This window comes from Lutjanus erythropterus, chromosome 17 (genome assembly GCF_056507025.1).
Source record: "Lutjanus erythropterus isolate fLutEry1 chromosome 17, fLutEry1.hap2, whole genome shotgun sequence".
In the NCBI taxonomy this organism is placed as follows: domain Eukaryota; kingdom Metazoa; phylum Chordata; class Actinopteri; order Lutjaniformes; family Lutjanidae; genus Lutjanus; species Lutjanus erythropterus.
The window spans coordinates 23,084,390-23,108,796 of record NC_139333.1 but is presented as its reverse complement, the minus strand read 5'-3'; the positions used below and the strand labels follow the sequence as shown (position 1 = coordinate 23,108,796).

Genomic DNA, 24,407 nt, shown 5'->3' with positions numbered 1-24,407 from the left:
TGTACTTAAAGTATGAGTCATTCATTCTATGAAAATGATCCCTGTCTGTACTGGATTGAAATACTGGTGCATTAATGTGTTATTTTCATTTTCCTGCTTTAGATGGTTGAGCTTATTTGACCTACTTTATATACTGCTGTGTAGTTTAATCTATAGCGATGCATGCTATTCTATAAGACCATCATATGTTTGTAGTATTTCTGTCCTGTGAGAACCATGTATCTCAAAAAAGTCAACTTCTTATGAACTCAGAAAATACTTTTCTTGAAATGTCAGAGGGGGTTTAAAATAGTTTATTTAGCTTAAGAAACAGGGGAAGTTTCTCAACTCATAAAGGGGAAAGGGGATGAACAGCTGTAATCTGAAAAAATAACTAGTAACTAAGTAGGTCATTATGAAGTATAATATTTGCCTCTGAGATATAGTATAAAGTTACTCATGTAAAGTACCTTGAATTTGAAAAAAAGGAAATTACATCCTGTTCTCTCAACTTCTTGTTCTTATTTTAGCAAAAGCATGTCCGTTTGGTTTTTCTTAGTACTGTGCATCTGACACCATGACGTCTACGTCTGTTACAGATTTTTTCCCCACAGTTGTTGAGCCATCATTTTCTCCTGATGACTCAGAAATAAGGAGGAAATTTCTATTTTGTGATCAAATAATGTATTATGTTAGACGTAAAATGGTCCACCTGGATTTATTAAATTGTAAACTCACTGAAGGAAAACAGCCGTCGTTAAGTCATGCTAACATATACATATATATAGTTATACTATAGTTACAATTAAAAAGTACTTTCTCTGAAACCATACTATTAGGTTGTTAAGGAGCAGGATTTTATTTTTAGGTAAAGCAAATAATTGAGTTGGAAAATTTGAAACTTTTAAGATGACATCAAATTGTATACATGCAAACTTTTGATTTGAAAGTAATGAGATTATTAAGTACATCTGATCTAAAGCAATTATGTTCATATAACATAATATATAACATAATTATGCTACCAATTTAAGTTTTTTTTAAGTTGGTCAAACAATTTTTCAGTTTATTAGTATTAGTAGAGTCCAGTTCTTGAGGACACTTGGACACAAACACACTTCACAGGAGGACAAGTGATGGACAGTAACTGTTGCAGAACAGGTGTACATACCTATGTGTTATATTGTTATACTGTGGGCGTAGGGTGTGTGTGTGTGTGTATGTGTGTGTCAGAGACAGGCGGGGGCTCGAGGGGGCTGCTGAGCTGAGGAGACGAGCACGAGCCCTCCCCTCCTCTCTGAGGGCGGTGACGCGCGGCGCGCTCCCGTCAGTCCCGTCGTGCTGCTGCTGTACTGTAATCATATGATAGAGAATACCGACACAGCGGAGCAGCCGGGGCGGAGGACACCAGTTGATGGTAGAGATTTAACGGCTGGAGAAGTGCGTGGAGTCGGTGAAAGTGTCGGCTAAAGTGCGAAACAGAGCCAAACTCCCCCCGAAAAGGAACTTTTTTCAAAGTCTGGAGAGAGCCGGACAGAGGAGGGGGAACCGGGCGCACACACGAAACGTTAACCGAAGGAGAGTCGACTTACCCGGGGCTGAGGTTTGAGTTCGAGGCGGTCAGCGGGTCGCGGTCGGCCGGTGGAATCCCCTGGGGTCCTCGCATCGCTCGTCGGGGCGTGTCTTTTTTAAAATTTCTCCCATAAGTTTCTCGACTCAGCGAGGTCAGTCTACTGCTGAAGCATAAGCCATGGTCGGGGAGACAGAGGTGAAGGAGCGACCCAAGTCCAACCCGGACTATCTAATGCAGCTGATGAACGACAGGAAGGTGATGAGCTCCCTGCCCAACTTCAGCGGCATCTTCACGCATCTGGAGCGGCTGTTGGATGAAGGTAACCCGGCTAACAACCCCTCCACTCGAGGGAATGTTAAACACTTGGCACACTAACTTACAGAGGAAAATAGTCCATGTTTTCTTTGCCAGACTCGTTGAGTTTAACAGTCAGTGTTAATAACCGTTAGTAACCGTTATTGAGTCACTTTATTGAATAGTGATTAACTGGAGGAATTCCTCCATATCTCCATGGAAACCTGACAGTAATGTCATCCAGCCAGCACTGAAAGATGCTAATGATTACTTATTTAATTACTTTATTTTCGTTGAATTCCTTCAGAAAGCCGTGGTTATAAATTAGAGCCAGACAGATATATTAATTGGCCGATATTATGGGCCGATAACGGCTTCTAGCAGCTATATTGGCTGTCTGATAACACACCGATATGAAAACTTTTTTCTTTTTTAGACAACATAATGCATATTGCATATTGTTTTTATTTGTTTTGTTGTTTGTTTGTAAAAGCTGTATTTTCTGTAAATTTGCTTGTTTTTCTTAAAGGAAATCTCTGGAGGATTTTTGGATATTGGCCGATATTGGCCTCTCGCAGCTATTTCGGTTGTCTGATCACACACTGATGGGAAAACTCTTTTTTTTAGACAGAGAGAAATGCATATTTCATGTATTGATTTACTTTTAGTTTTAAATACTGCATTTAATGTATGTTTGATAGTTTTTCTTAAAGGAAAACTACGCAGGATTTTTCTCAAACAAACAACAAACCCATCAGAAGTGAGTGGTGGTGCCTGCATCTGCAGAGACCCCGCCCTTCACCTGTAACGTCTTATTTTCTCATTATTTTGCTCCGCTCGGGACACCATTCCAGCCCAAAACCCAGGGCCAGACGATTTTTGGGGCCAATATCAATGCCACTATTTGGGAGTAAAAAAAATCCTAACTATGAATATACTGCCTATAAAACAAAAATCTTAATCCTATTCTGGAAAAAAAAATACCACACAACATACATGCCAATACCGACATATGATTTAGCTGTGCTAGGCCAATATCGGGTGGCTGACTGATCAGTTCTGACCGATCAGGCTTTACCCAAAGTGTTAGTATTTGATGTCCTGAGACTCAACAATTAACTATATTGCAGCCACTGACAAATCCTACTTACTCTACCTTTAATTCAAGTTTATTTTATAGATGCATATTGTTCTTTTTCTGTTTTTTTGTGTTTATTTATAGTTATATATAATTAGTAAAATTACCAGTAAAAGTTTACTGTCTCAGTGAGCTGATAGCATTTTGGACAATAAAGTTTGGGGCTGCAGTTAACGATTATATTGGTTGTTGATTAAGGTGCCCAAGGTGAAATCCTTAAATGTTTTGTTTTGTCCACAACCCAACAGATGTTCTGTTAACTGTCAAAGACGAGGAAAGAAACCAGAAAACATTAATTTGTGACACTGAAATCAGAGAATTTTGACTTTTTTCCCCTTAAAAAATTACTCCAGATCAATTCAGTTATCAGAATAGTTGCCAATTAACTTAATAGTTGACAACTAATCAAACAATCTTTGCATCTCTAATAAAGTCCGTTTTTAAACGGTAAGATATCCTGCCTTTTTTACGTGTCTGTGTTTTATAAATACATGCAATATCAGCAGATAAACGATTATCAGAATATTTTTACTCCTTAATTTCATTATCGGCCCTAAAAATCAGGTATTGGTTGGGTCTTAATTATTAATCAAATATTTTGTTAATTCACAATAAATCTTGAATCGTAAGTTGCTCTAAAACCTGACTTGTAAATAGGATGTGTCGTTTGTCTTCAGTCACATTTCTAATTTGTTGAGAGCAGCAGATGAGCTTTCTGTCTCTCTCACATAGACACACACACACACACACACACACACACACACACACACACTCACACACACACACGGGCAGTTGGTGATGGGAACAAACAGACAGTTGTTAGTCTTTCCCAGTGACCTAATGCGCAGGCTTATGTGAATGCTGCAGCCCATCCCTGAGCAGGAGCAGGAGCATGTTACTGTGTAAAATGTTTGATTTGAGGCTGCTTACATGCTGTCTGTCTGTGCAGCTGACCAGCTGACCTTCACTTGTTGACGGGCTGCAATTAATGATTATTTTTATTACTGATTAATTTAGTCTGTAAAATGTGAAAAAAAAGGCAAAAAATTCTCTTTTTAATTTCCCAGAGCCCAAAGTGACATCCTCAAACTGCTTCTTTTGTCCAACCAATGGTTCAAAACCCAAAGACTGTTATAAATTTACTGTCATAAATGTCAAAGAAAAGGAACAAGCCCTTAAGCATAGGAAGCTGGAACCACCAAATGTTTGACATTTTTGTTTGAAAGTGACTGAAACGATTAATCAATTATCAAAATAGTTGCAGGGTCAAGGAAAATGTCATGCCAGGCAAGTAAATCCAGCAACTCAAGTGCCCAATGGGGAAAGTGGCAAAACCCATCAAACTATTTTGATTAACAATTAATGATTATAGCAATTTTCCTGCAAAAATGGCGGAAAATTCTGTTTTCAGCTTTAAACTGAACATCTTCGGGTTATAGACCGACACAGAAAGACATTTAAAGACATCACCTCGGACGGGATGAACATTTTTCAGCATTTTCTGACATTTTATAGACATTACAGCCCTGGATTAAACATGACAATTAATTTGATCTTTGTTGTTATTTGATAACTGCTAATAAATAAGCTGATGTGTACACAGGCAAGTTTAAATGGACTTTGGGGAAGCTGATTTGTGACCCACTTGCCCGACCTGGCAAGTGCAAAAAAAGCTGCATGGAACCCTGGGTTGGCAACTAATTTTCTTTTGGTCAACTAATCAATTAATCAACTAATAATCGTAGCTATACTGGTTGGTATTTTACATTTTTGCAAGCAGTTTTGACATAACAATAAAACCATAATTTATTATCTTTTGAATGTCACTAATATCCAGAGCTGCAACGAGTAACTGATTAAGTCATTAGTTGTGTTAGAATGTCACAATTCTCTGATTTCAGCTTCTTAAATGAGATTTTCTGCCTTCTTTAGTGCTCTTTGACAGTTAACTAAATATCTTTGGGTTGTGGACAAAACAAGATATTTGAGGATGTCAGTTTAGACTTTGGGAAACAGGGATCAACATTTTATGGACCAAACAATCAATCAATTCATCAAGAAAATAAACGACAGATCAGTGAATAGCTGCAGCCCTACTTGTGTCACCTTTTTGAATATGACTTTCCAACATTTGCCACAAGCTTCCAAGGCCTGTTGTTGGTTCTGTTGCTGCACATCAGGATCACCAAGGACCTGACTTGGTGCTCTTTGACAAGTCTCATGACGCAGCAAGGTTGCGCTCAAAGCAGACGACCTCTAGAGCCTGACAAACAGGTCAACTTAACATCTTTAGTTGTGTGTTCATGTTGAAGACTGACAGCCGAGCACATTCATCGCTCACACATGATAATGTGACACCCACGTCAGAATGAAAGGCATTGTACCGTGCTCATTTTCAGCCTGGCTGTATCTTCTGCTTGAGTAATGTGGACAAGGGCACAGCACCAGAAAGTTTGTGCAGGGGTAATAAGAAAGCCTGCCAGTCACACATATTGTCAGGGTGCATGTTTGTTGCATATTTGGAAACACTGTGGCCGCGTCTGGTCTATATATAAACCAATGACAGGTCTAAGTGTTAAGATAAGGCCTTCTGCAGCTACCCCCTTTATCTTGCACTCGTTCAACTGTGTTGTTCTTGTCTCACTTCTCATTTTACTCCAGCAAGTTGCTCCCTGTTTCAGTTGAAGCTCTGCTTGTCTGTGCAGATTTGTTTGTGTATGTGTGTGTTTTTTAATAGTCACTTTTGGTCAGGTCAGGTCAGAATGGGTTATTAGGGGATCATCATTGTCACTGTAGCTGTGGCTGTAATTATAGCGTCCTACTGTAGTTATTACGGTCAGACTTATCACTCTCAGAGCAGGGAGACATGCCTGTCAGCCTGCTTAGGTCAGATGATATTTGTGCCTCAAGGCGTGTGTGTATGTGTGTGTCTGTGTCTGAGTTCAAGCTGGGGGTCTGTGTGTGTGTGTTTGTGTGATGCAGTAGTCAGTTATTATTGTGCTAGCGTGTCATTACAAAGGCATCAGAGGCTAGCATCGGTCATTGAGACAACACTAAACAAGCAGACAGGCAGACAAACATTGTCTCATTTATGATGGTGCTTCTGCACCAAACCTAAGCCAAAAAGTTGACAGTTTAAGCAGTAATTTTTAAACAGAATTGCTTCTGTTTGCAATTTCTCCTGTGTGAGAATTTTGCTGCTTTTCTCTGTTTTATATCAGTGTAAACTGATAGTGTTTGGGTTCGGGGCTGTTCATCTGACAGAAAAATGAGTCTCAAGACACATAAAAGCATTTTTCACTTTTGGGGTATTTTATAGACCAGAAGAATTATCAAATAATTGAAAATAAAGCTGCAGTGATTACTCAATGGAAAGAAAATGTGATAATCAATTAATCATGTCACTAATTTTTCAGGCAAAAATGTCCAACATTTGCTGGTTCTAGCTTCTTAAATGTAAGAATTTGATGCTTTTCTTTCTCATTTGTAATTGTAAATGAATAGTTTTGGGGTTTTGGACTGTATTTGGACTGAATTTGCATTTTTTTGGCATTTTATAGTCTAAAAGATTTATTGAATTGCATCTGCAGATTAGTCAGTACTAAAAATAATCTCTTGCATTGCATTCTAAGAATTAAGTTTCCTTGTCTGTGTGGTTGTTGAACAACTGTCCTACACTAGAGCGTCATACAGTAAACACAAGTGGGTGTAGGTCACTGTGACGTACATGAACATGTATGGTTTTTCTTTACAATATTACACAGTGAAAGGTGGAACAGTGTGTGTATTGGAAAGAAATAGAAAGAGAGAAATTGTGAGTAATAGAGGAGGCCTGATTGCAAAGCATTCAGTGGTTAGATTCTACATTGTGGTGCAGAATGCTTGTGACTGCCTCCTTGCCCTCCTTCCCTGTCTGTCTGTCTGATTGTCTGACTGTCTGCTGTAACACTCTGTCTGCTATAATTCTGGTGACAGTGAGTCATCATCCCAAGAAACGGACGTGTGAAGAAACGTGACACTTGCCATCCCAGATTGACATTTTCCTGGATGTCCTCAGTTAAATTTGCTCAACTTTACCCCCTCTTTCTGTTCTGTGTCTGTCTTCCCCTGTCTCACAGAAATCGGCAGGGTACGCAAGGACATGTACAACGACACAGTGAACGGTGGCATGTTCAACGGGCGGGACATGGAAGAGCTTCCTGAAGCTATCGGCCCTGTGGCTCAGCTGCAGGAGAAGCTCTACGTGCCTGTCAAAGAGTACCCCGACGTGAGTGCTTAAAACCATGACCTTTGACCTTTTAGAGGAGTTTCTGTTTACTTTTTACCGTTGTCACTTTATCTCCTTTTAGTTACAGCCAGATAGTCACCAAGGCTCTTAATCACAGGGGCGCTTTGCCTTTACCTTTTATCTAAAAGCCGATTTCATTCTGAGATCATCTCTACTCACACCCAGTGATGTCATCTAGATGTAAAAATAAATGAATAATGACCCCTGGCCAGTGTTTCCAATACAATAAAAATGAATCAGTTTTGTTTATTCAAAAAAAGCGATATACTGATATAAATCCCCTCAATTTTCAGCCACAAGTTTACACCATAAATCTTTATAAGAGCTTAAAAAGGTGGATTAAGTATTTCTCACAAATACAAAGACAAGTGCACTGCAGTGAAGAGACTTTGCCATCCAGCACGTCCCTGCTCACGCCAAGTACAGTTAAGCACTTCAATATGAGTTGCGTTGATCCAGATTGAATGGCTCACATGATTTTCTCCATGCATCAGCTCGCCAATCACCGAATACAATGACAGGCTGTCCTCACTCACATGACAGAAGACTAACAGGACACACACACACACACACACACACACACACACACACAGGAGTGAGTTGCAAAACGGTTGAGATCAAGGTTAAATTTAGAGAGCAAGCAGTTCCTCTATCTGCATTTGTGTGAGTGTGCTAGGGTCATCGCAGAGGCCGCAGCGAATATGTTGCAACAGTTACTGAAGTGAACATTAGGTTAAAGTCACTTCACCGGAGTCAAAAAAAAGTAGGAAGGGACTGGACAAATGATATGAGCAAAGCAGAGACACAGAGGGATACTGGCAAAGAATCACACAGACACACATACACACAGAGGGGCAGCTGTCTAGTTAATCACTCAGTCTTAGTGACAGATAAGGTTAAGAGAACGGCGCTGTCCTGTCATGCCACCAGCACTAGCCAGCACCCATATAATGAGCTATTTTTGTCTCTCTTAGTAACACAAACACATCACAGATGCACAAACCTCAAAGGCACACTCACCCACGGCACATGCAAATACACACTCATTGTGAAAAAAGACAGTTTGAGTTTGTGTTGTCAAATGTGTCTGTCTTCCTTCAGGCCTGTTTTTTTTATTATCAGTGTGTGTTTTGCTCTTTTGTATAGTTTAACTTTGTAGGGAGGATCCTGGGTCCTCGTGGATTGACGGCCAAACAGCTGGAGGCAGAGACCGGCTGCAAGATCATGGTGCGAGGAAAGGGCTCCATGAGAGACAAGAAGAAGGTATACACATTCGTACACACTAAAAAACAAACAAATAAGACACATTCTTACATGGTTAATCTCATTTTCTGTTTGAATAGTGTGAGATACACTGCACAGAGTTAGGTGAGAAGTTTGATTGAAGATTGAAGCTAGAACAAGGAGACAGTTGACTTAGCATAAAAACTGGATTGTGAAACAGCTGACCTGGCCCTTGCCACAAGTTACAAAATCCTCAGTGTCTTGACATGGTGGTTCTCAAACTCTTTCTGGCATGCCCCCTCTCAGAAGTTGAAAAAAAGTGTATGTTTGCCCCACACTCAGCTGGTAGAGTGTTCGCCCCATGCACAGTGGCTGTGAGTCCTCTGCAGCAGCTGAGGGTTCAACTCCTGCCTACAGCCCTTAACTGCATGTCATTCCACTACTTTCTCGTCCCCTTTCCTGTCATATCTTCGGCTGTCCTACACGATAACGGGCATAAAAGCTCCCAAAAATATTAAGAAAACAATGACAGGGGGAGCAGCTAATAAAAAAGTATGCAAGTTGAGTGAAATAAAGGTCAGCAAAATAGCACTGCAGACTTTTGTTTGTTTATTTTTCCTACACAAATGTTAATGGGTGGCACTGTGGTGCAATGGTTAGCATGGTTTCTGCACAGCAAAAAAGTTTGAAGAGAGTTTGAATCCCCCAGCCAGCTTGGGGGCTGGCAGCTCCAGCCACCCACGACCCGTCAAGCAGTTGCAGATAATGAACGAATAAATATTAATTCAAATTAGTTTCACTCCATATTTTTCCCCTGGTCAGTGGCTCCATGCCCCACCAGTGGCGCACTCCACACAGTTTGAGGAACATTGTCATAACCAGAGACTCAGGAAGTCACTGCACTAGACAGATTTTTTTTACCTTCCAACAGAGCCAAATGAGCTGTCTCTGCCTGTTTCCAGTCTTTATGCTAAGCTAAGCTAACCTGCTGCTGACGCCTAAAGTTTACCGTACAGACAAGAGAGTGGTAACAATTTTCTCATCTAAGTCTGCAAGAAAGCAAGTAAATGTAAGCACTAAATCAGTCTGTGTTGTGTTATGTGAGACAAAGGGCAGACACACTTCAGTTTCTATGTGCACTTTTATTGCCTGGTCATCAAACAAAGAAACCCCATTGGTCAGTCATGTAGGCACAGCAATCTCTGGGCACAGTTCTACAAGAGACTTGGCAAATGTTAGCTTAGCCCACTAGCTGATTAAACTAGCTATAAATGCTTTGAGAAAATATAAGTAATTTAGCACATTTGAGTAAGTGCAATGCAATATACACATTCTGTCTCCCCATCCAGCATAACGCCATGATAGCAGTGTCATTAGGTTGTGTGTTTGACCCATTTAATGTAATGCTGTGCTCCGAGCACAATCCTCTCATACTGAGACAGTCCTGCTGTTACAGCTAGAATTTATTTGCCAAGGAGAGGCCAGCCAACCGATAAGAATCTACCATACATATAAAATGTTTCATACATGTACAACAGTGTGTTCTGTAAATTTTCAGTCTGTTCCCTTAAATAGCTTTTTATACTTTTCTCAATAAGTGGGCAACCATTGATTTCCATTAGTTTTCAGCTTTGGTTTAGAGAAGTAATCCATGACACTGAACATTATTTGCACTTTCATTATTGTCAAAGTTACATTCTAACTGTGCTTCAAAATTATCTTATTTTGAGATGCTCAGTAATAACAAAACTGACAAAAATAAATGAGGACAGGATGTTCGGATGCATTTGAGAGGACTTGCAACAGCTTTGACTCGAATGGAGTCCAATAGTAGCCTGCAGGCTGTGAAAAATACATGGGAAATGTTTGGAAAATGATAAATACGAATATGGAGTGTATTGGACCTGTAGATAAGTGCTGCTACATCCAAAAACGCTGTCCTGTCAACACCAAACATGCAATAGCAAATGCAATAGCAATTCATTTCTATCTATCTATCTATCTATCTATCTATCTATCTATCTAGCTATCTATCTATCTATCTATCTATCTATCTATCTATCTATCTATCTATCTATCTATCTATCTATCTATCCATCTATCTATCTATCTATCTATCTATCTATCTATCTATCCTCTCCGAATGACTTTTTGGTGCTTAGTTTTTCTCTCCTGTCCTGGTGTTCGGTCCATCTGTTCTCCCTTCCTCTCCCCTGGTGTTTGCTGTTGGACGGAGTCGGTCGGCTCAAGCTTTCCAAACGGCAGGTGGAGCAAGTCCAGCATTCCAACCCACCCTCTCTCTCCAGAACATTCCCTACCCCGCACGCCCCTCAGAGAGAGAGACGTACATACACACACACACACACACACACACACACACACACACACACACACACACACACACAGAGAGACACACACAGAGAGACAGAGAGGAAGGAAAACAGAGACACAGTGGGAGGCAACAGGGGGAGAGGAGAGAAAGATGTTGACTTTTGGTGTTTTTCAAAATGATACATCTCACTTGACAAAACATCCACAGAGGATACAATGTCCCAGCAGCACAATACTGAGATGAAGACTTCATCATTTCAGTTTTTACTGCGGCTGCAACTATCGGTTATTTTCATTAAAGATTAATCTAAGATTTTTTCATTAGCTGGTTGTTTAGGCTATAAAATGTAAACACTCTACTGATACAGCTGTGTAAAGCTTTACTTAAAGGGCAGGTCCATTATTTTCTTTTTGTTTTTTAGGTTTTTATGTTGCTCTGTAGCTTTCTAATAGTGTTCTCTATACATTAAAATCTGAAAAATCTAATTTTGGTTGAGGCATATATGTATTAGCCTCAAAATGCTATTTTTCCCAAGCCCTTGTGAAAACAAGATCCAGCGTGACCTGATGTAGGTTTCTGCATGATGACACTGCTACATATAAACCCCCTGGGTTTTGAGGGAGGGGAGGGCATCAGCGCAATAATTTGTGTCACCAGAAAATATGCAGATGGAGTCACCCTTTAAAGGAATGGTACAGCATTTTTGGTCACATGTATTTGCTTTCTTGCTGAGAGTTAGATGAGACGATCAAGATGGCTCTCACATCTGTCAATTAAAAAGTAAGCTACAGCCAGGTGCTAGCGTTGCTTAGCATGAAGATGAAAGGAAATACAGGGGGTAACAGCTAGCCTAGGTGTTTGCTGTTGTACCAAACAGCCAAACTCAAAGGGGGTGTCATATTGTTTAAATACAAAGATAAAGGTACACATTTTCAGGAGACAGACCTCCCTGAAGACTTTGTGTGATTACACTCAGTTGTTCCCATAAGAAGTGGCTTATAGTTGTATCAAGATTGTAAAAGGAGAGTTTAAGAACAAAGTTCCCACCCAGCTTACTTTCTCATCTTCACACAGCTGGCCAATCACAGTGGGAAGTGGGTGTGAATGTCAGACTGACAGTTTTTCGGAAAGTAACAGAAACAGAGGCCTGAATCTTAGAGTGATGTGGTGGGAGGGAGTTTCTAAAGCTTTTCCACCATCTGACTACCATCTCTAAAGGACTATACTGGCAGCCCCCAGTCATTTCCACACAAAAAACCCAAAGTGTCATTTTGACACTTTGGGTTTTTTGTACAAATCACTGAAAATTTGTTAGTAAGCTTTAGAGATGCTGTAAGGTGTATTTTGTAACCACTGGGCAGAGTCAGGCTAGCTGCTTTCAGTGTTTATGCTAAGCTAAGCTAACTGTCTCATGTTGTTTTATATTTAAAGGATGTCCAGTTGGTGTTGATGGTAAATGCAGTCAAATTCCTCAGTGCTGCTATATCACTTCATTGCTATATGCCTACATGTACCAGGATGCATTGCATGCAGGCTTTTGACACCCATCCCTATGTTGCTTTGTGTCACCAAACTCACCTAAAGCTATTGTCAGTTAGTAAAACACTGAGAAATTAATTGCTTCAGTTGACTACATTTGCCATCAAGACTGACTGGACATCACCATAAAAAGTGGTGAATTTTCCCTTTAATGGATGGATTTGAGAGTTGGATCAATCTTGTCATTTAACTCTCAGCAAGAAAGCAAAAACCTAATTTCCCAGAGTGTGTTGACTTGTGATTTTTCACACAGCAGTGCTTTTAGCTTAATGCTAATTTAAGTAATGACAACGCTAACAGGTCACATCTCACTTAAGCGAGTTAGCATGTTAACATTTACTAGTAGCACTAAACTCAAAGTACAGCTGAAGCGGACGCCATCGGTTTTGCGGGTATTTATTCGTAAACTAAAATTTTGACTTTATTATTGATCTTAACTTAACTAATTCATATGTCATCTATGACTAACTAACCTCAATTTCATAACAATAGACTGAGAATTTACTGACACATTTCAGTCTGGTTCAAAGTGAAAGAATGACAGACCAAACCGCAGACATTAGCATTCTTTAAACCTTGTGTCTTACGTGGCTAAAAATAATGTCTGTCATAAGTTCCTAGAACCCAAACAGACTTTAATTTGTCTGATGAATTTGAAATAAATCCCCAAAACAAATATTGCAGTGATCTGAACAGAGGAAAGCAGCCAATCCAGCATGTGTGTGGTATGTTTTATATCTATTTGTTATCCAAAACAGTTTGTACAAAGTCTTAAAAGTTTGGAAAATGCTGTTATGAAGAAATTCCCTCAAAGCATTCTTGAGATATCATATTCATGAGAACAGGATGGACATATGGTCATAGTGACCTTGACCTTTGACCACCCAAATTTAATCAGTTCATCTTTGAGTCCAAGTGAACATTTGTGCCAAGTTTGAAGAAATTCCCTCAAGGCGTTCTTGAGATACGGCGTTCAAAAGAATGGGTTGACCTGAAAACATAATGCGTCCTGCCATAAAAACATAAAGTCATTAAAGCCATTAAAAAGGTTTTTTCAAGGTTTTTCGAGAATTGTGAATCACAGAGGTCCTTCAGCATATAATAATGAACGTGCACAAAAAATTAAGCTGATTGGCCCAGTAGTATTCAAGGTTAACTGCGGAGAAGCTGAAGTTGCAGTGATCATGCACACACTCACTCACACACACACACAGAAACAATTACATGATCACCCGGTGGGGATAAAAAAAAAAGAAAAAGCAAATAACAGTGTGATTCGGGGAAATGTTACAGAGAATGCAATGAAAATGCAACAGCAAACTTGTGTACCCAGTGAAGAGCAACAGGAGCTTGATAACGCTCCCAAAGCTGCATTACAACGACCTTGAGCCTTGTCTGTGTGTTTGTGTGTGTGTAGTTTTGAGGCCAATCCAAAAGCCGAGCCAAAACGAGAAGAAAAAGTGAAATCCTGTTCCCTCTCTGCAGCAATGGAGCGAGCATGTGTGGTGGTGCATTCAAACAGGGCTCCTAAAATGTGTTTTGTGTTCCAGGAGGAGATGAACCGAGGGAAGCCCAACTGGGAGCACCTCAGTGAGGACCTCCACGTCCTGATCACAGTGGAGGACACACACAACCGGGCCAAGATCAAGCTCCAGCGGGCCATCAACGAGGTCAAGAAACTTCTCGTGCCCGCTGTGAGTATCAGTCCGAACCCCTCAGCGTCAAACGTTGTGGACTGATGGAAAAACTGTGTGTGACTGGATGAGAGTTCACTGTGTTGGTATGCATGGAAGGGGGAAGGGGATTGTCAGTCCAAAAAGTGTGTGTGTGTTTGTGTCTTTTTTTGTGTTTTTGTGTGTGTCTCTGTGTGTATGAGAGAGTATGTGTAAGGGGTTAGGGTAATTAGGGAACACGCATAAAGGGGTTTCCATGGTAACCCCGGGTTGTTTGAAAGGCTGAGGGAATGAATGGAGAGTCTGTTCACTTGTTCTCCCCACTCCATCACTCCTTTCACTCGTTCACAACTCACTTCATTCCCAACTACTGGCTACAGTATTCCTCTTTCTCCCTGGGTTTTCTTTTTTTTTTTTTGTTGTCCACACACAAGAGGACATTTTGATTGCACTCCTCAACATTTCTCACATTCTCCGGCCCACCTATTTCCCCCCTACAGACCCACATACATGCATAAATGTGCACAGAAATGATGAAAAATAGGAAAGAAAAAGGAACGTTGCACAGACACAGACATATAGATGCTTGGACTCTCTAAATTATCCCCCTCTCTGACATACAATCACAAAAGCACATATTTTGAAATCACAAGGCTCCTTCCCTTTTTCTCCTCGGTATTATTTGCAACAATAGAAACACAGTGAAAAGACCAGCAGGGGGATTTCTATTGCAGCAATCAGCCGTCACTTCCGCTCCAATCAAAGCACAGCACCAACCAAACCCAAAAGTAGAAAGGATGTGAGAAGTGTCTATAGGCAATCAGGAGCTGAACACCTGTTAATCTAAGCTTGTGGAGGGTGAAGTTAATGATATGTGTTAGTTTAACCCAGACGACCTTGCTGGCTGACTGTAAATCAGTCAAGCTTTTCACCGACCCGTAACTGGAGCTAAGAAGTGAGCATGTTTGACACTGAATATGGCCTGTGAGGTGCAGTGTGGAAATGTTCAAAGTCTGGTTAACTCCCTGTCAGACTTAGTTTGACTTTTTTCCCTTCTGAAAACATCTAAATTGAATCAGAATTTGTTTCAGCATCAGGGCTGCAACTAATGATTATTTTCATTATCATTATTCATCTGCTGATTGTTTTCATGATTCATCATTAAATCACTCAGTAGGAGTTTGGGAAATTGATTTAGAAACAAATTGATTCTTAGATGAATCACAATTTTCTCTTGAGAAATTAAGTCTCTATGCAAAAAAGTCAATAATAGAGCATTTAAAACCCAATTCGATTTTGTAAGATCAGGTTGAGCCAATTGGATGGTGTAACGTAAACGTAACGGATGTATAAATGTGCATCATGTTTAGGCTCTTGGCGAGGCTACTTCTTGACTTTTTGTGAGGAAAGCTCAGCGTGAGAAACTGCAGATGGATTCAACCTGACTGTTGAACCCTGACTTAAAAGCTAGTGTCTAGAGGCATTTTGTGCAGGCTCCTTTTCCCTTTACCTTCATAGAAACAGAGAGCTGCACTGTTTGAAAGTTTTGTCTGACTTAACTAATTATGGATCATTGCAAATAGTAGTGAGAAAAAAATCATGTATAAGGATAAAACATTTTGATGCATCAAGATGCAATTGTTTTAAAATGGCAACATAACCCTCTGAATTGGTATCAAATCAAATTCAGGTGCTAAGAGATTTCTAACCCTATTGTTTAGTCTATAAAATGTCAAACAACTGTGAAAAATGCTCATCACAATTTCTCAGAGCCCAAAGTGGCATCTTCAGATTGCTTATTTTGTCCAGCCAACAGTCCAAAAATTCAAAGACTCTTCATTATTATCAGAAATGACAAAGACGTCAAATCCTTACATTTAAGAAGCTGGAACCAGCAAATATTTGACATTTTTGCTCAAAAAATTACTGAAAAGATTAATCAACTGTCAAAATAGTTGGGAATTAATTTGATTTTGTTAGACTAAACCACCGGTTTTCAAAGTCTGAGACTGTAGGCCTCAGCTCAGACAAATCTTGGAAAAAGGCATGTTTAATTTCTCTCAATTCCTGAATGTGTATAGTATCATGATTATGTTATTTTTGCCCATAGACACTGATCACCATTGACATATATATCTTCAGGCTATGCCAAATACATAAAAAAGGCTACCCTAAGTAATTTATTAGTTTTTGATTCTGGGGAACTAATTTTAAGTTGAGAGACCTGCCTCCCACTTTGAAAACCCCTGATTAAGCCTAGAAAATGTCAGAAAGAAAAAAAAAGTGGAAAATGCTCTTTACAAAAAAAGAGTCCAAAGTGACATCTTTAATGCTTTAAATGACTAAATCACTTATCAAAATTGTTGGTAACTAATTTCTTTCTATTTCAGACAAATAGTTTAGACTCATAATATACGTGTTTACTTTTCTCAATTCCTGGATGACTATAGGATCATAATCATGTTATTTGATCCCTTAGACACTCAACAATTGAGCCAGGGTAGCCTAATATTTCTTGACATAACTGCTGACTACATCAAGTACACATAAAAATGTCTGTCCTAAAGTATTTAGTAGTTTCTGACTCTGGGAAATTCAGAAAAACAGTAAAATTCCCTCTGAACTATCAAAATCACATGTATTTAGGCTATTCTATGTGATCTCCTGTATCATACCTAATGCCATATATTAAACGCCTGGACAAATCCATTAGTTGTTGCAGATCTTTTTAGCATACTGTAACATTTGCTGACTTTTTGACCTGACTTTTACAAAGATTAATTCATTCACTCGTCGAATGGCGGAATGACAGCCCTCGCTAAGTCAGCTGATTGTGCTGCTCTGTCTGTGTGTGTTTGTGTAGGCTGAGGGGGAGGACAACCTGAAGAAAATGCAGTTGATGGAGCTGGCCATTCTCAACGGGACCTACAGAGACGCCAATGTCAAGACGCGTAAGGATGACATCATATTTAACATGTGGAGGAGGGTTGGTGGGTGACAAAGGAGGGGTCTCGTACAGGAGTCCACTGTATATATGAACAATGCCTCTGTTTCTGCTGTTAAATAGTCTGTTTGTCCTCTCCTCTTCTTCCCTGTCTATTGTACGTGTGTGTGTGCGCTCACGTGTGGGTGTGCGCATACTTGCATTTTTGTACTGTATGTTCGTGCGCCGCGCAGCCACCGCCGCCTTCCCTCTAGCGACCCCTCAGGCGCCTCGGATCATCACAGGCCCGACGCCCGTCCTGCCTCCGACCCTGCGTAACCCCGCCCCCGTCACCACACCGACCATCATGCCTCTGATTCGTCAGATCCAGAGCTCAGCTCTCGTACCAGGAGGCAATCCGCACCCGGCGCTGGTGCAGCAAGGGCCCGAATCTGGAATCATCTACACACCCTACGAGTATCCCTACACACTCACGCCCTCCATATTGGAATACCCGATTGACTCAACTGGAGTATTAGGTATTTAAAAATGAAAAGTTAATCACTGTCATACAGAGTCAATGGATGTATTATGAGAACTGGATCCTGGACTCCAAACAAAGCTGCATACGTCAAAAAACCTTTACATTAGTGTCTCTGTCCCTGGCCCCGCCCACTTTTCCCCATTGACTTTACTATGAGGTGACAGCGTGCATAAAAAAATAAAAAGCATTGAATTGAAAATGTACCCAGTGTGAGATCAACATAGAACAGATGCCATACTGGGTTAACCTGACCCAGTATCAGTGGGGCATTTTGACCCAGTGTTATTTTCAGTTACTGGATCAAAACAACCCTTCTGCTGGGTGGTATTCATTGGTACTGGGTAGAATTAACCCACCGGTGCTATATTTTCCCCTTACTTGGCCAAGTTTAACCCTGTGGTTTTTAGTGTGCAACAAACAAATATTATAACTTTTGTGATCTACAAATTCATATTGCAAAGAGTTAGAATTGGCGTTTTTCCACTCAGCTGTCACCAGGTTTATAACTTAAGTTCAATGTAAAGTTCTGCACTGGCACTGGTCAAGACTTGTACCTACATCTACTATAAAGGAAAAAAAAAGCAGTTTTTGTTGTCTAACGTCATTACTGCAAATTTGATTGCAGTCTCTATTTATTCACCCCAAACAGTCGGTGTGCCAACTGTACAAATATAAGCTCGCCACCGGTGCGTTTGTGCTCAGCTCAGCCTCTGCACTGTTTCTCTGTTCATCTATGAAGGAGATTCATAGAACACCTGGAATAAGCAAAAAAATTCTGCTCAAGTTGAAACATTTTGAACTTGCACGCACACCTTCATGTCTTAATTTTACACGTTTTCATATGCAAACATGTTACCTTTAAAAATCTTCTCTTGTTCTGTCAGAACATACAAGATATGACTTGGCTGAATGTGTCTGTTTCTGGCAAGTTTTAAAGCCAAATTTAATCCATTACTAACTAGAGTATTAGTTTGCCAGGACAAAAAAAACAATCGGTCTACACTCTCTCTTTTTCCCTGTTTATTTATTTATTTCACTTTTGCACATGATGTCATTCACAAGAGAGACTTGTCAAACAGCAGTGTAGAGTTACATAAAAGCACACACACATTCAAATTTAAAAGTCATCTATAACAATAAGACAACCTGAGAGACATGAAAGAGAGAAGCTGGGATGTGTGCATCTCCTTGGAAAACATGACACATGGACGCAGAAGTTAGTTCAGAAGTTCGCTCCATTTCATTCCACAGGTGCGCCGCCTAACACGTAACAGCGAGGGCTGTTTAAATGGAGTGAAATCTATCAGCCAGCAGCAGCAACCATGTGACTGTCAGCTGACAAAACAAACAACAGTGTCAGCCTGCAGGCCAAAAGCCACGGTAGCTTTCCCAGCTGACAATAATTAGGGGTGTCAAAATTCTCCAAATCCATGATTCGATTTGAATTTTAAGATTTTAAGTTCACAAATCGATTTTCAGTTTAAACATTTGTTGTAGCACTGACTTTTCCACTGTCAGACCAGTGAGTCTTGAAATTTGGTAAGATCAACAGATCATTGATTTTATGCCCCGACAGCTGTTGTTTACATATTCAGATTCTTTTTTAAAAAGATAGAAAACTGCAGCTGAAGGCTACTGATAAGCCACACTGTGCAGTCTTTGACTTTCTTTGTTTTTTATCGGATATGCATCGGACAAGCACAAGTAGGTGTAGGTTGAGAGAATTCCTGATTTTGCTTTTGATATTTATCAGTTTTCAATTTAGATTAGAAATCGTGACACCTCCACAGTTAATTGCAAATATGGACAATAATGTTCAAAATGTGATTCATCAGTTCTTTCTCTTATCAATCTCCCTTCACTTATTTGTTTCTGTGTCAGCCATGGGGTCAAGGTAGATATAAACTCTGCTTTCCCCACTTTAATTGAGCAGGGCCTTGCATGGGAACGGTGTGGACGCACTGTCAGACAACAAAACAGAGACATTTCTTTACAAATTGTATTTGAAAATAACCAAGCTCGTGCCAAGCCTTAAGTTTTGCACTACTTACAACCTTGACCGACTAGGAACCTGATATTTTGTGCTATCGTGGGGTCAGATAGCAGAACTCTTTTATTTCGTTGCAGCACCACAGTTTGCCACTGGGACAAATTGGCAGCCATGTCCAGCTCTTGTAATACATCCAGAACATATAAAGTTGCGTGCTGAAGCTCATTTCTGGGCTAACAGTCCCTTCTCCCTGTGTTTTTGCAGGTATGGCTTTCCCAACCAAAGGCTAAGCGATAGCAACCCTTCCTAGCACACACACGGACTGGCTTGCAGAGACCCCTCCCCTCCCCTCCTCCCCCTCCCCTACATACTTGTCCCACAGAGCAAACACTCAAAGTTTGCTCATACTTTAGGATGACAGATTCCTCGACAGTCATTCTGTAGTCAAGTGTCCATTCCTGTTAATTTCCTCTTTGTATTAGCAGACTAGTGTTGTGGTGTGACAGCTATTTAACTTTTTTTAATAGTTCAGCTTCCGCTTGTAATTTTAACACATTTTAGTGAACCCATAGATATTTTAGCGCCGCTGTTTGTGATTTAATATATGTTAAAGCTTATTTTAATCACAGAGCTATAGAGTGACTTTGCTTACAGCTGATACAGTTGAATCTACTAGTGAAGCTTAGTGAGAAATTAGTGGTTTGGATTAATCTTTTCTTTAGAGAGCAGAAGACCACAAAACAACAAAAATTCTGTCTCTTAGAAGACTTATTTTCACCCTCAGCCTTGAACACTTTGTGTAAATTCCTGGTTTCACTGATGTTGGTGCCATGGGTGGACTGTTTGATGTCTTTTCTGATGAGTAACCTTCTGTGTTCTGTTTTGGCGATTTTTGTCAATGGCTGTTAAGCAGGTGCCATGACCACTAAGGTACGACGCCACGACAAGAGAATCCATCCTTACCAAAGGGTAGTGACCCCAGACAGAGGTTAGTTAGCTCACCAGCCACTTTATGTGTATGTGTATATGTGTGTGTGTTAGTGTGCGTGCATGCAGACCAATGGACCAATCTCAGTTTACATGTGTCTGTAATACGGCATGCCTAAAAAGAGAAATAACTGTATCAGGCGAAAAGATCACACGCTGAAGCAGCCTCAGTGTAAAAAAATGTGAAACAGTATTTGTTGCAGTGAAAGTGAAATAAGTGAGCAGACTGGGAGGAACCATGTTAGAGGGTGACAGCTGCAGCGGTTATCTTTGCTCGCCTGTTAGATAAACTGGACGGCTTGCAGGCCGGGACCCTCTCAATTAGAATGGATCGCTCCGTTCATGTGACTCGGGTCCTTGTGACTCTGGATTTGGAGTCCTCTCTCAGAAACTTTTTTTTTTTTTTTTTTTTTTAATGTCGTCGTTTATCTCTTTTCACTACTACTTTTGACCCTACAAATAACTGTGGGAAGTTTTATTTATACCCAACTTCATTCCAGTAGATTTCCACAAATGTTTTTTTATGATTATTAATTAAATCCTGTGTTGTGCCCAATGAATATATGACATTTAAAGTAACAGTGATTGTCTCTTTCTGAAGGTCATTCAATTCAAATATGATCTTTGGTCTTTACTACTAAAAACACAGCGTGTGATGACTACTGAGGTCTGTGTTACAAGCTCTTTTTGTATGAAATACTGTTGTTTGTGGTCTTATCAGTCGCCCACTGGACTTTATCATTGGGGCTGTTTACATCTTTCATATATTTCCTAGCCAGAGTGGTGCTGTTACCATGTATTTAGCTGCAAAATAAATTTGTATATAGGGATTTTAAGGATTTAAGTGCTTATATGAAGCTTATGGAACAAGATCGCTTGGAAATACTTGTAGTATTTTTTTTTTTTTTTTAGTTTTTTTTAGTTTGTAAATTTTTATTTTTGTTTTTACGATATGCTTTTTATAGATGAAGTGTCTCCATGTAAACTTCAAACTTTATTCAAGGTGTGTAGCTACTACTGTTTAAGTCACCGCGAAGGTGGCAATGAAGGCAGTGTTTTGCTCTGTCTATTTAAAGGGATAGTTCGGTTTATTTGAAGTGGGGTTGTATGAGGTACTCATCCATAGTCAGTGTGTTACGTACAGTAGATGTCGGTCGACATGCCCCCAGTTTGGAGAGGGAGCAGGAGAACTCTGTAGAAAACAAGTTGAGACAACTCAAAATTTTAAGGCAACATACTACAATATTTTTGAGTTTCAAGCCCAACTCAAACTCTTAAGTTTTGAGATAATTTTTTTTAAAGTTTTGCTGACCTATAATCTTTTGGTGGGATAGTTTACTTCTCTTCTTTAGATAAACTTGAATCTTTGAGTTTTAGAAACTCAAAAATAACTGTATCTCAAAAAATTTGTCACAGTTAGCTGTGAACTTTATTTGCCATTATTTGGCTGCCTGAAAATTAAATGCTTTTGAATTTAAAATATTAAAATATTAACCATTATTCACATATTTATTCATAATATATATATATATATAACATATTTATTTAAAAATATTGAGTAAACTCATTTAATTGAGTTTACTCAATATTGAGTTTCCAAAACTCAAAAATTGTATCGAAAGAAGGAAAGTAAATTTTCTGAACAAAAGTTTAGCAGTTGGTAAAACTTTTTCAAAACTGGCCATAAAACTCAAAACTCTATTGCAGTAAGTTGCCTTGAAAATCAGCAGCAAAATACATTTTAGCCACTTAAAAAAATCAATATCAGTTTAAGTGTACACTATATTTAGAATATTTTCACCACTTTGCTAATGGAGTTTGGTTGGTTTGGAGAGAGTGATATTTAGCTTAAATAACAGTAGTTTCCTATCAGAAAAGGCTGTCTGTAAAGTGGTGAAAATATTCTAAATATAGTGTACACTTAAACTGATATTGATTTTTTTAAGTGGCTAAAATACATTTTGCTGCTGACCCTGTCCTCACCAGTACATTGCTCAGCTTCCTCTACTGGTACCAGTGCTGTTTCTTCAAACCGCGAGCATGTCGACCATCCATTGTAGGTAATATACCAACTATTGATAAGTACGTCATACAACTCTGCTTCAAAAAATCCAAACTATCTCTTTAAGATGAGGTGACCCTCTCGATTCACAGGCCTCGTGACTGTTTTATGCAATAGAAATGGACTAGCTAGCTACAATATATGTGTGTATGTGAGCGGTGGTGCTCTTGTTGTACACGATGGACAAAAAACACTAAAAGGCAATAAAGATGACTATTGAAAAACATCTCTAAAGAAAACCAAAGCCTCTAAATTCTTGTAGTTAGTCTGTCTATTGTTAAATTTGTTTCCTCTAAAATCACCATCTTTTAACCTCTCATCACTGTCTCTTATGGTGCCTCTTTGCTTACCGTAGTCAGTAGGTGCTCTTCTAATACCTCATAGCAAAAAGATCAAACCATAATCAATAATCACGACTGTTAATCATCCAGATCTTATGCCTGCTGCTAAACAAATAGCTCTTCGTGTCAGTGAGTGAAAGTATCTCTGAGGCCCGGACACTTTTCTTAAAGGTCACACTCTCACCCACATGAAACCATGCTGTCTCCCTCTCTGTCTCATGGTTTCACTGTCTGTCTGTGCTAGACGTAGCCCAGCTAGCATGAGTAGTGTCACTATAGCAGCAGTCACATGACACGAGGGGCATCTCCTCACATTTAACCCTGTAAACACCTTCATGAGCACATATGAGCATCAACTAACCAGCCATTCCTTATATCACCACCCCGTGGTTGATGTAAGCCCTTCTGAATGGTTATGCAGGGCTCATGAAGGTGTTGTGCAGCTCTTATGTAGTGCCCCTCATGCTGTGTGACTGCAGTAGATCTGCCTTGTTGTCATCCTGACGCCACTAGCTGACACTAATCTCTCTTCTATCTTTTTTTCTTTTTATGTCCCCTTTTATGTGCCCTTTTTGTTTCCTTTCCACGTCTGTCCGTCTCTGTCTGTCTAACTCTAGCTGCCACGGCAACTAACCCATGACCCCTTGACCTTCTGACCTTTCCGCCCACTGATGACCCACCCATCTCTGCCCGCTGGCGTGCTCATTGGCCCACGGCCCTGCCACTCCCTCAGCTCAGCCAACCAGACCGGCACATTGGGAACAAGCCCCGGCTGCTTCTGTCTAACCAACCAACCAGACGACAACCATCACTGGAATAAACCTCAGGACCCCGCCCATCACCGAGTCCTAACCTAAACTTTACCAAACGTGCCTTCCTCACAAAAAAAAAAAGTCCAAAGCCAGTCTGAGAATGTTTTATAACCATTCGACAGTCACAATCCCAATCTGTCACAGTTGTTGCCATGTGAAACCAGTAGACTTCACTGGGGACGGGCCCCCAAACTGGTGAAGGGCTCCCAAACAAATCCCTGGCTGTGCCAAACTGTCTCTCTGAGCTGCCCTGCCCCGAGTCCATGTGATGCAATAATAATAATATTGACTCTATTAATAACATGGTAACTATACTGATAATGATGGTAACTGAAATCCTCCATAAACACTAAACTGACGGAGATATGTTGATATTTTGTAGCTTTCTTTCCTCATCAAGCACCTTGACTTAACTTTTTAGGACATATGTTTTGGGGTCAACATACATTAATAAGTCATTATAACACAGTATAATTGGTGTTAAAATATTCATTTATTAACACACTCTCCCTTGAAATGTAACACCAACGTGTGTGAGTCCAATGACGTGTTTAAAATGTCACGTTTTCTTCAAGCAAAAGGTGCTCCATGAGGAAAAACAACAAACTGGAATCCAAAATGCCAAAGTATCTCATGAGTTCTCTTAAAGGAATAGTTCTCATTTTTTTAAGAGGGGTTTTATGAGGTCAGTGTATTACCTACAGTAGA

At 39.9% G+C, this 24,407-nt stretch overlaps 1 protein-coding gene across 4 annotated transcripts; it reads left to right on the top strand.

Annotated features, from left to right (window-relative positions):
• The first annotated feature begins 1,312 nt into the window (after positions 1 to 1,312).
• Positions 1,313 to 24,071, top strand: qki2 (QKI, KH domain containing, RNA binding 2). Of its 4 annotated transcripts, XM_084741588.1 has the most exons (9): positions 1,313 to 1,871; positions 7,103 to 7,251; positions 8,419 to 8,535; positions 13,918 to 14,061; positions 16,904 to 16,991; positions 17,218 to 17,502; positions 19,738 to 19,761; positions 20,411 to 20,485; positions 23,505 to 24,071. In XM_084741588.1, the coding sequence occupies exons 1-9, from the start codon at positions 1,730 to 1,732 to the stop codon at positions 23,525 to 23,527; spliced, it is 1,047 nt and encodes a 348-aa protein (XP_084597714.1). In that variant the 5' UTR covers positions 1,313 to 1,729; the 3' UTR covers positions 23,528 to 24,071. The 4 variants fall into 4 exon arrangements, with proteins under 4 accessions (XP_084597714.1, XP_084597715.1, XP_084597716.1 ...); XM_084741589.1 differs by lacking the exon at positions 19,738 to 19,761 and having other exon boundaries at positions 20,408 to 20,485; XM_084741590.1 differs by lacking the exon at positions 19,738 to 19,761 and having other exon boundaries at positions 1,314 to 1,871.
• The last annotated feature ends 336 nt before the right edge of the window (positions 24,072 to 24,407 follow it).

Coding starts and splice junctions, on each gene's coding strand:
- qki2 (XM_084741588.1), top strand. CDS start 1,730: ATGGTCGGGGAGACAGAGGTGAAGGAGCGACCCAAGTCCAACCCGGAC. Junction 19,762..20,410: donor TTCTCCCTGTGTTTTTGCAG/GTATGGCTTTCC, acceptor GCTGTTAAGCAG/GTGCCATGACCACTAAGGTA. Junction 20,486..23,504: donor GGTAGTGACCCCAGACAGAG/GTTAGTTAGCTC, acceptor GTCTAACTCTAG/CTGCCACGGCAACTAACCCA.